The sequence below is a fragment of the Eumetopias jubatus genome, unplaced genomic scaffold, assembly GCF_037043125.1.
Source record: "Eumetopias jubatus isolate StellerSeaLion01/CBP00866 unplaced genomic scaffold, mEumJub1_p1.0 scaffold_6, whole genome shotgun sequence".
Lineage (NCBI taxonomy): Eukaryota > Metazoa > Chordata > Mammalia > Carnivora > Otariidae > Eumetopias > Eumetopias jubatus.
In genome coordinates this window covers 146,909,503-146,924,988 of record NW_028274812.1, presented here as the reverse complement: position 1 = coordinate 146,924,988, position 15,486 = coordinate 146,909,503, and the positions used below count along the sequence as shown (strand labels likewise).

At 45.9% G+C, this 15,486-nt stretch overlaps 3 protein-coding genes and 2 non-coding genes across 8 annotated transcripts; 4 read left to right on the top strand and 1 right to left on the bottom strand.

Moving 5' to 3' along the window:
- Positions 1-1,173: 1,173 nt before the first annotated feature.
- Positions 1,174-6,363, bottom strand: LOC148164205 (histone H2B type 1-C/E/F/G/I). 4 transcript variants are annotated; one of them, XM_088024202.1, is made up of 3 exons: positions 5,353-6,363; positions 2,112-2,395; positions 1,174-1,683 (listed from the first exon to the last, which is right to left on the bottom strand). In XM_088024202.1, exon 1 carries the CDS (start codon positions 6,329-6,331, stop codon positions 5,951-5,953), a length of 381 nt encoding a protein of 126 aa, XP_087880328.1. In that variant the 5' UTR covers positions 6,332-6,363; the 3' UTR covers positions 1,174-1,683; positions 2,112-2,395; positions 5,353-5,950. The 4 variants fall into 4 exon arrangements, with proteins under 4 accessions (XP_087880328.1, XP_087880330.1, XP_087880327.1 ...); XM_088024204.1 differs by lacking the exon at positions 2,112-2,395 and having other exon boundaries at positions 5,883-6,363; XM_088024201.1 differs by lacking the exons at positions 1,174-1,683; positions 2,112-2,395 and adding an exon at positions 3,550-4,234.
- On the top strand, positions 1,290-1,360 carry TRNAG-GCC (transfer RNA glycine (anticodon GCC)). Its single transcript has one exon. It is a non-coding gene; the product is annotated as a tRNA-Gly (tRNA).
- Positions 1,736-1,807, top strand: TRNAM-CAU (transfer RNA methionine (anticodon CAU)). Its single transcript has one exon. It is a non-coding gene; the product is annotated as a tRNA-Met (tRNA).
- Positions 6,364-6,655: 292 nt separating the features above from the next.
- Positions 6,656-7,131, top strand: LOC148164204 (histone H2A type 1-E). The gene has a single exon (XM_088024198.1). It carries the CDS (start codon positions 6,656-6,658, stop codon positions 7,046-7,048), a length of 393 nt encoding a protein of 130 aa, XP_087880324.1. The 3' UTR covers positions 7,049-7,131.
- Positions 7,132-7,276: 145 nt separating this feature from the next.
- Positions 7,277-10,660, top strand: LOC148164203 (histone H3.1). The gene has a single exon (XM_088024194.1). The coding sequence runs from the start codon at positions 8,141-8,143 to the stop codon at positions 8,549-8,551; it is 411 nt and encodes a 136-aa protein (XP_087880320.1). The 5' UTR covers positions 7,277-8,140; the 3' UTR covers positions 8,552-10,660.
- The last annotated feature ends 4,826 nt before the right edge of the window (positions 10,661-15,486 follow it).

Here is a 15,486-nt window from a genome sequence, read left to right as displayed (position 1 = left end):
GGTCACAAGGGAGAGACACTAAACACTTGTTCTGGGCTTGTGCTTGGAGGCTTCTGAGGAACTGCATAGCTCTCCATGGTTGGGACACGTGAACAAGGCTGGAGTAGGAATAGATGAGGGGGGTGTGTGTGTGTGTAACAGGCAGGTTGGGTCTTGTGCATGATTTTAAGGAATTCATGTTTGTTTATACCTAGTTACACATTTTCTCTTTGCCTCCTTGCCCCCAGTCTAAGCTGAGCCCCTAAGCAGGGGCTAAAGGGGAGGCTGTGGTTCCTGGAGAGGGTAGGGGTGGGGATGAATGAATGAGCAGTGGGGTCCTTAACAAAGACCATACTCGGTTGAGCGACTGCCTTCAGCTGGGGGTCATAGTCCCGGAGCAATGGTGAGATTTTAAAGGTGTGTTTAGCTTCCGAGTTTGGCCCTTAAGTTTGTCCTCAAAATTGGCAGACGTCCCTGAAAAAGAAAAAGACTGTAGCAAAGTCTGTGCTGCAAAGGAAAATTTCGGCACGCCCTTCTGTGTCATCTGATTCTAGTCCAATGGGAGCTATTTTACAACTCTGTAAACTGTAGGTAACTGAAAGCAATAGAAAATAATTCGTGTCTATAGACAAGCAAATTAGTTGTGTCTCCTGATGGGACATTTTCCTCCTCCTCGACCCACTCCCCCCTACCCACTCCCACCGCGGAAAAGCCAGTTGTGCCCCTATTTACACATTCACATCAAATTCCCTGATCTGTACATGGCATCCCTTTGAATTCTCCTCTGACCTGGTAGTAACATCTCATCAGTTATTTCATTAAGGGGCTAAAAAAGGAGTTCATTTTTGTATTCACAGGACCGTTATGATTGTACCTGTTTTTTGTTTTGGAAATTACCCTTCATTGAGACCTCTCCGGAGCCACCTGCGTAACCACGGCAACCGAAGCCTGCCTCTCCCCCTGCCTTGCTTTTCTCCTGGGCGGCCCGCAGAGAGCGGCGCTGGGCCCCTCCCTGCGCGGTCCCCGGGGGTCCCACCTCGCTGTGCCCGCCGCGTGCCCGGGGGTCCCACCGCGTCGCCCCCACCCGGCCGGGCTCCGGGTCGCGGGATTGCCACGAAAGTGAGGTTTTCCTGAAGAGTGGGGAAGAAGGATTATTACAAGGTTGTAGTCAATAAGAGCAGAAAACAAGCTAAAAAAGGAAAAAAAGGAATACACGTGTATTGCTATTAGCAAAAAAAACAAAACCAAAACAAAAAAAACCCAGCAGGCTAACCCTTTTCTATCTCCGGCGTGACCCCCTCAAACACGAGGCATTGGTGGTTCAGTGGTAGAATTCTCGCCTGCCACGCGGGAGGCCCGGGTTCGATTCCCGGCCAATGCAACGGCCTGTTGGTTTTTTTGTTTTTTCCTTTCAGTCCTTTCAAATCGTTTTGAAATTGCCCCCGTGTAGTCGTAGGATTCCTTCCAAGTGCGGTTTCCGAGGCTGCTCACCGTTTCTGGGACTCTGAGACGAGACGCAGAGCCGCCTCCGCGGAGGCCCGTGGCGCAGGCTGGCGGCCGCCGTTTCCCGACAGGAGCATCGAATTTCCTGCTTTCAGAATATACGTGGAGTCGTGTGCTCTGGACTCATTCTGTTGTCGGAGCGTGGACAGAACGGGTGTGTAGTTTTTGAGGAGGAAGAAAAACCAGGAGGAAGGCCACAGCCTTTAAAAGAAAATAGAATAAAGGGATTACTTAAAGGACGTTTTCGGAGGTGAGCAGAGTGGCGCAGCGGAAGCGTGCTGGGCCCATAACCCAGAGGTCGATGGATCGAAACCATCCTCTGCTAACTGGCCTTTTCCTTTTGCTTTGTTTTCCAACATTCCCGTCCCGCCCCGCCCCACATGGGGTGCGTCTACAACACGGGCTTAGAATCCTGTTTCCCCCGCCTAAGGAAAGCTTTACTAACTTTTGGATGAAAATAATCCACCAATCAGAGATCTCAAACCAAGCAAGGTCACGTGCCCCCTGTCGGAGAGCAGAGAATTGATTTTAACCCATCAGCTAGGAGAAAAAAAAAAAAGCACACAGCAACTGAAGCCCTCTTTTAAATGGCAGCCCCAATCCTAGTATCTTTTTCAGGGCAACTCTACCTGAATTTGATGGGCATCTCTCCCCTTCTTGTCGGGGCCGTTGGGTGCATAATTTTTATTTGCAAGGAGCAGCTGCAACTGGGATGAGTGGTGGACAGAGCTCGAGCCTTCTGACTCCTCGAAGTCGTCGCCCTCACTTGTAGTCCTCACTTGTTGGCCACGGACCCAAGTCCTCTACGGATGCTGACTGTTGAGATTTCCAAACCGCAGAATTTCAGAGAGGCCTAGACGCTCCTTGCGTGGAGCTGTATTCCTCTTGCAGAGCTGAGTGTCCATTGGATGAGCTTTGGAGGACGACGACGAGACTGAGACCAGCTCAGTCTTTCCCCGCTTCCTTCCCACATTCATCACCTGGAGTCATCTGCACTCTACTAATATCTACAACTTACATTATTTCTCTATCAGGTTGTAAAATAACCTAACGATTTAAAGGCGACCAAAGATGTGCCCGTCCACGGATCACGTACCCTGGAGGCTGCCTCATGGCACCACAGTGAATCAATGAGAGGCCACCTTGGGATCCCCTTCATCCGCGTCCAAATTGTTGGTAATCTATTCTGACAACTCACATCTCTTTTACTAATAACCCCCTTTTCCCTTTTTACTTCTCCATGTCAACATTTCATTCTCAGGCCTGCTTTTATCTGTAGGTACCAACTAGGGGAAGGCCAGCACTTAACCTTGAAAACACTGACCTCTTCTAGTGCAGGACAGGGAAATCCCCTTCTTTGCAGCTGCTGAGGAAGAGATCCTGGAGGGCTTCACAAAATGGACCTGGCCACTGATGTTTCTGATGAAGGATTTTCAAAGATGTCGACTGACTTCAGAGTGTATGACCTCTGAAAGTCACGTTTAAATTCTAAGTCTGCAAATGATTGTCTTTCTCTTTATTTAATTTTAATTTTTTTTAATTTAAATTTTACTTAGTTAACGTACAGTGCAATATTGGTTTCTGGTGTCTTTCTCTTTAAAAATGTGTTGCCCTCGTCATAAGATGCTAACTGGAACTGCCTTTTTCCTTCAAGACCTTTACCTTTGTGATATTTCTTTGTTCAGTCAGAAGACAATTTGGTTCTTATTTATTTCATATGCATGAAGGTAAAGTAAAAAATAAAATAAAATAAAATCAGTGATTCACTAGACAGTTGATTTAAACAGAATGTGAGAGTCTGTGTCTCATTTAAATGGACAGTAGAAAATGAGGGGCTAAAAGAAAGAAATAGGCTGGGTTCAGGGAGCAAGGGTGGGCCATTTGCAGAAGGGAGTCACTGTAAGAAGGGAAGGAGTGGAACTTTAAGATTCTTGTGGCCTCTACAGTCTCTTTCCTTTCCTTTGTGATGAGACAGGAGAGATGGGGACAATCAGCAAAAGAAAACGGAGAAAATGTTGAGACTAGACCAAAGTAAAGTAGGTAGAGAATATATCACAGTAAGACAAATTTCACATAATGAGAGAGGAATGGGTTTATTTATCCAGGTAACTATTAAATCCATAATAAACAACTCCAAATACTTTCACCACTTCTATTTCATTGCTGGTAGTAGCTTAAAGAATTAAAATCTCTCTTTTAGCTCACTTCTTTATCCATTTATTTAAATGGCACGAAATAGCTGGTGGATGCCTGCTGTGTGCAAGACCTGGTCTCTGCCCAGGGCTGCCAAGAGAACAGATTCTTTTCAGGGGAGGGTTTAGGAAGCTGGGGAGATCTGGGCATGAGATCTGGGCTTTGGTGGCAGGGGAAGGACATAGGACAGCTTGTCATGGGCACAGAAATCTGTTAATGCCCAGAGATCTCCACCTGTGAGCTTAAGGGTTTGATGAAGCATGCAGACATTTTTTGTTTAATCTGCACTACGCTATACATTTTTTACTAGCTGCCTATACTGAAAATTTACAATATCCCATATTAAAATGCATATCCCCTTGAAAAATGGAAAGTTTCGCTGTCCAGGGCTTGCGGCCCCACAGGGCAACAATCAGGTGAAACCCATTGCATAGGCCTTGTGTTCTTCAGGTCTCTGAAGTTCCAACTGATCCCCTTTCATGGGCAGATGCTAGCTGGCATTTTTCAACGTCCTCGTGCTACAGTTCATACAGCGGCATCAAGAGAACAGTGAAACACGCTATTAAAACCGGGAAAATGAAATTTGGTGTCAGGAGTCCATGTGCTTCAAGCAAACTAGCAAAGAGCACCTTTCTTTGTGGAGCTGAGGCCTGATTTCTAGTATCCAGCCAGTTTTGCTCTTATGGGCTGGGCCTTTGTGAGCATTTGACTTTAAACCTCCGGTTTGGGGGACAGCAGAGCTGTCTCTCTAGCGGCAGCTTAAGCTAGATGTAGGTATTTTATGAAAGACAATTTGGAATAGAAGGCTGAGAGCAAAGCATGGAAAATGGCCTTATGTGCCGTAATGGATTGAAGCATGTTCTCTCAAAATTCACACATTTTAGTTCTAACCCCAGTGCGACTGTATTTGGACACATGGTCTTTAAGAGGTAATGAAGGTTAGATGAAAGCATAAGGAAGGTCCTAATTCTATAGGACTGATGTTGTTAGAAGAAATGGAGAGACTCCAGAGGTGTGCAAACACAGAGAAAAAGGCCACATGAGTTCTCCGGTGCAAGCCCAGAGGGAAGCCAAGCCTACTCACACCTTGATCTTGGACTTGAAGCCCACAGAACCCTGAGAAAATAAATACATGTTTTTTTAAACCACCCAAATAAATGGCATTTTGTTGTGGCAACACCAGAAAATGAATGCAAGCATTTTAATAGGATGTTTGAACTTGGTTAGGCAGGTAAGTGCCGAACAAGGAGTAAGAGAAACATTTGGAAAGAAAAAGTCTACGTGCAAAGACCAAGAGTCAGATTTAGGGGGCAACACGCATATTTAAAAGGGCAGAGGGACCTGCAAAATGACCAAGGTTACCAAGCGTATACTGACTTCTTGGTAAAGAAAGTGCAACTTAGTTATATGTAATCATATTCCTAAATCCTGACGTGTCTTCAAAGAGCAGCCCAGCAAAATCAGGAGTATGAGTGTTCTGTCAGATGTTTAGGTTTACAGGAAACATTAAAGTCTTACACTTTGAGGACCAGAAATACAAAACAGGGTTTGTTTTAGGTTGCTGAGTATTTTGGTTATTTGACATCTTTGACTCCCCTTCTTTCATGTGCAAGACCGACTGTTGGAGAGACTTCAATCCAATGGCTAAAGGGAGAAAGAAATAGTGACCCTATATACCTCAGCTCACCGTCGTCCTTGGGAAGTTGAACTTCGAAGAAAACATCTCAATTCGATCTGGAAAAAGCAACGCCTTGGAGCTCTGCCTCCGCTTTCTGCCACAAGATGGCAGTAGAGGGCAGTGCGTCCTAACCCGCCGCTCCGAAGGTCTCCCGAGGAAAAACATCCATGCGAGAAAGAGCCAAGAAAGAGAAGGAATGGGATGCCGAGTTCGAGAACACGATGAGCTTGGGGAACTGCTCGCCACCAGGTAGGATAGTTTGTCGGCGAGATCTGCCGCCAATCCCTAAGGCTTATTAACGACAGGGGCTTCATTGACAAAAGCATAACCAAAGGCGAAATTTCGGCTATTGACTAAAGCACGAAGCTGAAGCCTCGTTGCAGAGGGCGTCAAAAGACCCACACTGAGTTGGTAGTAAGCCTCAAGGTTTATCCAGCGTCTTAGCCTTCTTCCCAGCGACCTCTCCTCTCCCAACCCTGCCCCCCCACCCAAACACTACCAAAGGCGACTCACTACTGCCAAAACGCACCAGCTCCTCTCTGAAAGTGTAGATGGCTCTGAAAAGAGCCTTTGGGTTGCGGTCAGCGGCCGGCGGGCTCACTTAGAGCTGGTGTACTTGGTGACGGCCTTGGTGCCCTCGGACACGGCGTGCTTGGCCAGCTCCCCGGGCAGCAGCAGGCGCACGGCCGTCTGGATCTCCCGGGACGTGATGGTCGAGCGCTTGTTGTAATGCGCCAGGCGGGACGCCTCGCCCGCGATGCGCTCGAAGATGTCGTTGACGAACGAGTTCATGATGCCCATGGCCTTGGACGAGATGCCGGTGTCGGGGTGCACCTGCTTCAGCACCTTGTACACGTACACCGAGTAGCTCTCCTTGCGGCTGCGCTTGCGCTTCTTGCCGTCCTTCTTCTGCGCCTTGGTCACCGCCTTCTTGGAGCCCTTCTTCGGGGCCGGAGCCGACTTGGCGGGCTCGGGCATACTGCAGACTGCACCGAAAGATCTCACGAAAAACCGAAGTAACAGCGTAAGCAAGGCGCCCCTTGTCCGGTTTATATAGAAGCCCTTATGCAAATAAGGCGTAAATGACACCCTGCGTCTGATTGGTGACTGTTCAACCCAACGTCAGAAGTTAGTCCTGCCCAATCGGAACGCAAGGATCCCAAAGTTGCATTTCCATTGGGCGATACGAAGCCACAGTCTTAGCCAATGCACAACCTCCCTTTTGGCGCCCAACAGGGTTATAAAAAGTGCTGGGCTGGCGCTTTAGGTTTGGCAGCTGCTCGCGGTGCGTTTGGGGCCGTGATGTCAGGTCGCGGCAAGCAAGGCGGCAAGGCTCGCGCCAAGGCCAAGACGCGCTCGTCGCGGGCCGGCCTGCAGTTCCCGGTGGGCCGCGTCCACCGCCTGCTCCGCAAGGGCAACTACGCCGAGCGGGTCGGGGCCGGCGCGCCCGTGTACCTGGCGGCCGTGCTCGAGTACCTGACGGCCGAGATCCTGGAGCTGGCGGGCAACGCGGCGCGCGACAACAAGAAGACGCGCATCATCCCGCGCCACCTGCAGCTGGCCATCCGCAACGACGAGGAGCTCAACAAGCTGCTGGGCCGCGTGACCATCGCGCAGGGCGGCGTCCTGCCCAACATCCAGGCCGTGCTGCTGCCCAAGAAGACCGAGAGCCACCACAAGGCCAAGGGCAAGTAAGGTCTCAGTTCAGATACCAGTCTTTAGGAACCAAAGGCTCTTTTCAGAGCCACCCACCACTTCTGAGGAAGAACTTAACACTCTTGGATGTAAAGAACACGAAACAACTGGTCTCCTTTTTGACGTGGCCAATTCTGGTAAAGGCCATACAATGCATATTCTCAATTATAAAACCATTAAACCACCTTTATTGTCTCCTCCCCACGAACACACTTCTGGTTAGTTAAAAAGTAAATTTTTGTTCCAGCAAACGCTAAATCTTTTGTTCCTGGATCTTTATCAGTAGTACAACCTGATGGTTCATTGGTCAACGAAAAGCTTCCTAACACTTCGGAGCTACTCCTAGAAAAAAGCTTAGTTATCGGTCATTAAATCTTAGCACTTCACGCCTGCTGATTAAATTTAGCACGATTTACATATTAAGTACCCCAATCAGCCACTTGATTGCATGAGTAAGTTAATGATGTCAGATAACCGCTCGCTGGTATTGAGAAGTCTAACACTTACCAAGCTCCCCTCCCCCGCGCCACGCGGGGTAAAGTCAAGTTCTGGTGTTCCAGGCGGCCGCTGTGCCCTTCTTACTTGAAAACTTTGTTCTGGGTCTCGGCACAGTCAGCAGAAGCAGATCTTAATGATGTAGTTATGAAACGCAACTTTTCTTAGACTAACCAACAGATGATTCTATTTTTCCCCATACTATATGAAAAGGGGGAAAGGGCTGAAATGAAAATGCATTTTTTTAAGGACACTTTGGGCTCTGACTTCCAGATTCTAGGTCCCATTCCTTTTCACTGGTGGAATCTTAACGTTTTGGTTGAAAACAGTAAACTTAGGATGGAGTATAGCCATAATTTTTTCCTGTAAAAATAGGAAACAAAAATAAAACCAAGCATGGAAAACAAAACCGTTTCGGAGATCTTAGGACTCAAACGAGGATTGGATTGAAAACCAATCAGGTTACTCCTGCGACAGCTCTGACCAATCAGGTTACTCCTGCGACAGCTCTGACCAATCAGGATGGGCTCATGAGTATAAAGTCTGGTCCGACACCAACTCAGCAGTTGCTAGTTTTTGCAGCACAAGTGTTTGGTCATGGCTCGCACGAAGCAGACGGCCCGCAAGTCGACCGGCGGCAAGGCCCCGCGCAAGCAGCTGGCCACCAAGGCGGCCCGCAAGAGCGCGCCGGCCACCGGCGGCGTCAAGAAGCCGCACCGCTACCGGCCCGGCACGGTGGCCCTGCGCGAGATCCGGCGCTACCAGAAGTCCACCGAGCTGCTGATCCGCAAGCTGCCGTTCCAGCGGCTGGTGCGCGAGATCGCGCAGGACTTCAAGACCGACCTGCGCTTCCAGAGCTCGGCCGTCATGGCCCTGCAGGAGGCGTGCGAGGCCTACCTGGTGGGGCTCTTCGAGGACACCAACCTGTGCGCCATCCACGCCAAGCGCGTCACCATCATGCCCAAGGACATCCAGCTGGCGCGCCGCATCCGCGGGGAGAGAGCATAATCTGCCGTTGCGAAGCTTCCCCGAGCGCGTTTGCTTTCCCTCCCAAAGGCTCTTTTCAGAGCCACTTCCGTTTTCACGGAGAGTGGCTGTTCTACTGGGTTGGATGTTTTGGGTCCGGGGAAGGGATGCCGTGGTCTTCTCTAGCAGCTACAGCATCTCCTTTATGCGATTTGTAAGCTGGGAAGGCCTCGCCTGTTTAGTCGGTACTCAAAACCGTTCCTGAAGAGGCAACTAATATTAAAAACCAGTGCCTGCTGACTCACCCTTTGGTCTCTTTTGAGTAATCCAGATGTAAAGAAAGCCAACACTTGGAAAGGAACTTTACCACCAAGTAAAGGGAGAGTCATTGCGTGGATACTGGTACCTCCTAGCCCCACACCTGACCTAACTCTGGGAGCAGAGTTCTGTAATTGTGTTCCCCAAAGTACCCACGGCGCATGGAAGAGCACCTTGCACGTTTTAGTTGTTCCCTAGAGTTTGCTCATTGAATTGTCCCAGTTCTGAGGAAGTGGTGAGTGCCTCCAGGTTAAAGTCAGGCAATGCTGGTGTTTTGCCTAGGATCTAGCAGGATTTTCTTGACACTCAGTGTGTCCTCCACAACTCCCAAGAAAACAAAAAGTTGGAATTTGGCTGCAGCTCATAGAAAATGAGCTAGTATTCAGACTATTTTTCTCTCGAGAATTGAATTTCTCCTGTTTAGCACTAACATCTGGTAACTGTATGGGATAAAGGTCTGAAATGTTTATTCTCTTTCACACCCATCCTAAGATACTGTGACATCAGTAAAATGGCCCCTTGGGTCTTTGCCAGCGTCCAGGAGCCTGGTAATGGAGAGTGTGCATGTGGAGCAAACCACAGGCAACCCAACCTCAGGATCTGGTTGCTGAGGCCTGGACACCGGTCACCTGACGTAATGGTGACTTCCCTGGGGGACAAGCCACAGTGAGACCATCTGGGGTAATAACCCCTACTCCACTTGACCATTATCCCTTACAGGACACTTCAGACGTGTTCCCCAAAATTTCATGTGAATCGGTGCTCATTAAATTCTAGTTGAATGAATGTATGGTTAATTTGCTGTCTTTTAGACACAAGATAGCTCCCACTCAGCCATAGGTAGGTCCTGAGTGCTTTACACCTTTCATCCTAGATGCTTTTTGTCACCACTGCTTCGATTCCCATGGTGAGCAGATAAAACACTGACAACAACAATTATATAAAACTTTACAGTTTCCGAAGTATCTTTACATATCTCTTTGTATATGGAATTGACAACAGCTGGGGTTTAGACAGGGCCTATCCATACACCCTCACTAGCTCTAGAAAAGTTTATCTTTTCCAAAAGTATCCAAGTATTAGGGGATAAAGCTGGTTGATCTCTTTAGAATTCTTTCTTTAAACCCTAGGATGGAAGAAGATCTGATGAGCCTCCAATGGCTGTAGGAAAATAAAGGAGAATTAGTTTAAAACAAAACACAACAAAAAACTAGGGGCAGGAAAGCCTGTTTTCCTTGAAGTGAAAAGGCCAGGGCGGAAGCTAGAAGTTATGTTTTCTAGCTCCTCAGAAAGGACATCTGCTGGGATTGGGGAGTCTATGGATCAGTAAGGATATATTCTATTTGAAGGCTAAGTTTGGACATAGAAAAGGTGGTTTTAGGACATGTTCAAAAATTCTTTGATACGCTTACCTTCAAAAAATGGAGCCTAATTCCTCTCCCCTCGAGTTAGGGCTGGATTTAGGAACTGGCTTCTAGTGAATCGGACAAAGCCAATGGCATGAAGTCAAAGTGACAGAGACCTACTTTGGAGGCTAGCTAACAGGAGGTAGTGTTTCCTGCTTGGTCCCTCTCTCGGGCTACTTGCTCTGGGGGACCCTAGCTGCCATGTTGGGCGGACGCTCAGGCAGCCCTGTGAAAGAGGTCCACTCGATACTAAACCGATGCCTTCTCCAACAGTCCGTGAAGAACTACCAGTAGCCATGGGAGTGAACCATCTCCAGCCCCAGTCAAGCCTCAGGTGACCATAGCCCCTGCGGACAGCTTGACTCTTCTTGAGAGACCCTGAACCAGACTACCCAGCTAAACCGCTGTCTGTTTCCTGAACTTCTGAAGCTGTGGGAAATAATAAATTTGTTGTTTTAAGCTGCCAAGTTTTTTTTGGGGGGGGGTAATTCATTATATAACAATAAATAACTGAGCAATAGAAAAAAAAAAGAGGAATAGTTAAGAGTCACCAATGACCTCCACTAGTCTAGATGAGATGACCACATCCCACAGCTGTGCCCCTTACCACCGGGACATCTGGACTCACAGGAACTTGCCTTAGTCCTTGTTGCATTAGCAGCAGGGTTTTCTTCTGCCGCTCTCCAGAGAGGCCAGAGACCAGCTTTGTGCTGCCAGCTTAGAGAAGATGATACCTTTGGTTGCTCATAAGGCTGCTTTGAAGGTGTGCATCTGGTGGGTCACCTCTAGCTATAGACTTTGAGGGCCGGGGGGTGTAGTGTTGGTGTAGGTTGGGCTAGAGACAACAGCCGAATACTCTCTCACTAGTGATTTCTCTCTTTCCCTCTTTTTTGGAAAACTACCTGTCTGAGGTACCATTTCTAATGGTCAGATATACTAGTTAAGGAAACCATTATAAATTTTTATTCTGTGACTCTCCTTTTTCCAGATCCCACACCAGTATAGACTAGCAGTCACTTAGATTAGAAGTTATTTTAGATGCCATTTTCCTTAATAATGAAATGGATACTTTATTTCCTCAAAAGATTGCGTTAAAGATTAAATGTGGCAATATATGAAACTGTAGGAAAATACCCCAGAGAATGTATTAAGTGCACAATAAATACTCAGTAAACCCAATTTCATCTCAGAATCTTAGTTTGGTATGTCTCTTGTAACATTGAGGAAATATGCCCAAAATCCTCTGATAAGATTAGATTGAGGAATCATTCTTGTCATTGGTTGAGATTTGGGAAATGATCCAATTTGATCAGTCACACATTAGCAAGTCATGTCATTTCTGCTAGTGGCCAATCTTATTTCTTGGAAGATTTCTCTTAGTTTCTGTCTCACAAGGTGAAGTTTTCAAAATCTGTCTTCCAATTCTGGACAGTACTTGGAGCACAGGAACTATTTCTGTTTCGGGGGCAGGGAAGATGTTGAAAAATTAGATGAGAACAGATGCTTCTAGAATGGCCCACCCCCCAGTCCCTCCAAAGGGTAGAAGCCCTGAGACGATATCAAACAGGAGAGCAAGAAAAGTCACCAAGAATTCATTAGGAATGAAGTTTAGGGGCACCTGGGTGGCTCAGTCGGTTAAGCGTCTGCCTTCAGCTCAGGTCATGATCCCAGGGTCCTGGGATCGAGTCCCATCGAGTCCCACACTGGGTTCCCTGCTCAGTGGGAAGTCTGCCTCTCCCTCTCCCCCTGCTTGTGCTTGCCCTCTTTCTCTCTGACAAATATATAAATAAATAAAATCTTTTTTAAAAAAATGAAGCTTAGATTGTGCTCACTCTGCAGTGGGATATGCTGCCAAAAGTCTCTCCCACGAATGTGGTGGTTCTCGTTATGAAAGAGGTTCTTAAATGTAAAAAAAATTGAATTTTTTAATATCTCTTTGCCAATGATAAGGTTTCTTAACTGGACAAGATTAGAAATAGTGTACTTCCTTAGATGGAAACTGGTAGAAAGTACATTTAAAATTTTTCACCTGAAAAGAGGGTTTATAGGAATGATAGTTCCGTGTAAGAAAATATGCCTTTAGTGTATTAGTTTATTGCCTATCTTGAAGGAAAAAAAACCTGGTTTTAAATGGAGACACTTTAGGGGCACCTGGGTGGCTCAATCAGTTAAGCATCTGCCTTCAGCTCAGGTCATGATCCCGGGGTTCTGGGATCGAGTCCCGCGTCGGGCTCCCTGCTCAGGGGGAGTCTGCCTCTCCCTCTGCCCTTCCCCCTACTTGTAATCTTTCTCTTTCTGTGAAATGAATAAATAAAATCTTTAAATAAATAAGTAAATAAATAAATGGAAACAGTCGAATGGCTGACAATTATATGAAGAATTTTTAATCTTCACTTGGTAATCAGATAAGTGCAAATTAAAATAATGACAGGGTAACACCCATCGAATTGGTAAAATCAGAAAGCTAGATGCAATCACGTGTTGCACGGGAGGTGGAGAAACTTATTTTCATGTGGTGGTTTTACACAAGACATTTTGAAGAACTGTCTAATTTACTTAGTAAAATTGGGTGTGCCCAGGTCTATGCCCCAAGGAAATTCTCCTACAGACCTATAAGAGGACATATCGAGAATATTCATCAAAATGCTATTTGTGAAAGCAAAAAGGTAGAGATAAATTAAGGGCCTGAGTAAGTAAAATATTGTGGATGCATTCTAAGGAATGCTCTTTCTTCTAGGATCAAGAAACAAGTAAATGGCAAAAACAAGAGCTGAACCAAAGGCTCAACCTAGCTGCTATCATTCGGTTCATACTTGGACACTTGTGCCAGGATCTCCAACAGAATTTTCTAGCTTTACTTACAACTAACTCGGAATAACCACCAAAACCAAAGACACCAAATCTGAGTACTTAATAAACATGATTTACAGAACACCAGTGTCGTCTCTGTGTGGGCTGCTAGAACAAAATACCACAGACAGGGTGGCTTATAAACAACAGAAATTTGTATCTCATAGTTGTGGAGGCTGGAAGCCGAAGATCAAGTCTTTGTCAAATTCAGTGTCTAGTGAGAACTCACGTCCTGGTTCACAGATGGTCATCTTACGGTGTCCTCACATGGTGGATCACTGGGGTCTCATAGAGGCACTCACACCATTCAGGAGGGCTCCACACTTACGACCTAAGCACCTCTCAATATTCCCACCTCCAATTACCATCACATTAGGGGTTAGGTTTAAATATACGAGTTTTGAATGGACACAAACATTCAGTCTATGGCGACCTGTTCACTGTCAAAGAGTAGAAGCTTAGGAACTGTGTTCTTAGCCTCTACCCCTTGTTTTGAAGCCAGGAGGGCTCGGGTACCCCTACACAAGGGGCCCTCACCTTCACCTTGATTCTTGTGTTCTCAGTAACCAACCCTGGAGATATTATTAAGGTGAGATGAATGAAAGTTTCTGGCAAAATTGTTTGATACATTAACAGGCATGGAAACTCGCTAAGTTAAGGCAAGTTTAGAAAACAAAATAAAGATCATCACTGATTACACGAGAGTAAGAAATTGCAGAAACAAGGTAGGGTATTAGATAAAACAAGGAACGACTGCCAGGCATGAAATGCCTTGTAGACTGGAGAGTACATCTCAGTTGAGAGTTTCAGAAGAAAAGCAAGGGTTTTCTCTGATAAAAGACTTTTGCAAATCACTTTTCAAGCCATGAGCGACAAGACTATGGCTTAGTGACCCTAGGAAAGAGGGTGGGCGAAAGACAAAGAGGCCAGGGAGGACAGTGGCACATCCTCAGTCTTCAGTTGGTCTTAACAGCACACGGAGGGGCGCCTGGGTGGCTCAGTTGGTCAAGCGACTGCCTTCAGCTCAGGTCATGATCCTGGAGTCCCGGGATTGAGTCCCGCATCGGGCTCCCTGCTCCATGGGGAGTCTGCTTCTCCCTCTGACCCTCCCCCCTCTCATGTGCGCGCGCTCTCTCTCTCTCTCTCTCAAATAAATAAATAAAATTTTTTAAAAAATTGCACACGGAGGCATGAAAAGCTGAAGGGAGCTTTATGCCTGAGAACAGGGATGATGATTGCTTATAGGCTGGGGCAAGGAGGAAAGGAAACCCCATGCTTCCCAGTCTCATATTTAAGATTATGAGCTGGTAAAAGGCTAAATATATGTGGAAGGGTAGGACACTACAAAATGGAAGGAAAGGTTTGAGAGTTTAAGTTCACGGAGTGGGAAAGACTCCAAAAAGCTAGCAGGGTTTTGGATTAGTGTATAGATGTGCATGTTTATACGTAAATGTGTATGCATTTGGGGGACAGGAGAAATGAGAATCAGGAAAGGGACTGATCACGAGCAGGCAAATTAATTTTGAATGAAGAACAAAAGATAAAAAAGTAAAAGATATGTAAACCTACCAGTCAATTCCAAAGCCTTAACCGAAACAAACAAAAAAAATCAGGTGTCAAGGAAATGAATATGTGGCAAATTAAATTGAAAATATAACATTGGAAAGAATTGATCCCAACATTTGGAACTAAGAACATTAAAAAATTGTCAACTACATAAGTGTGGATCAGTACGCAATTTTCAGAACATTGGAAAGGCAATTACATCTCATTTATTCATATGACTAAGGGGGAAGGGAATTTCATGGAATTTAAAACAAACATTTTTCTTGGAAAATACCTCTTCATAATGTGAGAGGAGAAAAAAATTCTCTGTATTTATCCCAATTATTCAAGAAATTATTGGACAGTTCATGTCAATCAGCATTATCATATGCTGAGAAAGACCAAAAATTTTTAAATAATTTTTAAATTAATTTAATTTAAATGAAATGAGAAGCCTAAACTCTTTTTAAGCTTAAAAAATCTGCAGGCAGTCTATTTGTTCCCTGCATGAAAGTAGAAGAGAATGAAGAAAGCATCTAATTTAACACAGCATTACACCTTTGGGAAACATAGATGTGAGTGTAAATATTTTCAGGGCAGAGCACATGCAAATGAAATGAAAGTACAGATCTTCCAGAGTATGTTACCTTCAACAGATAAAGGAGCATTCATAACTTTTCTGTGTTTCAAGACTTGGTCTTGGAAAGGTTGGTCTTAAAATAACACTTTCAAGAACAGCTGCTATATGAGGAAGCAGAATGCTGCCTGGTCTTCTATAGCTGCAAGGGAAAGATTGCAATCATTCCACCAGCAGATACAGGTTTGACATCTTCAAGATTAAGCACTCAGATTCCATTT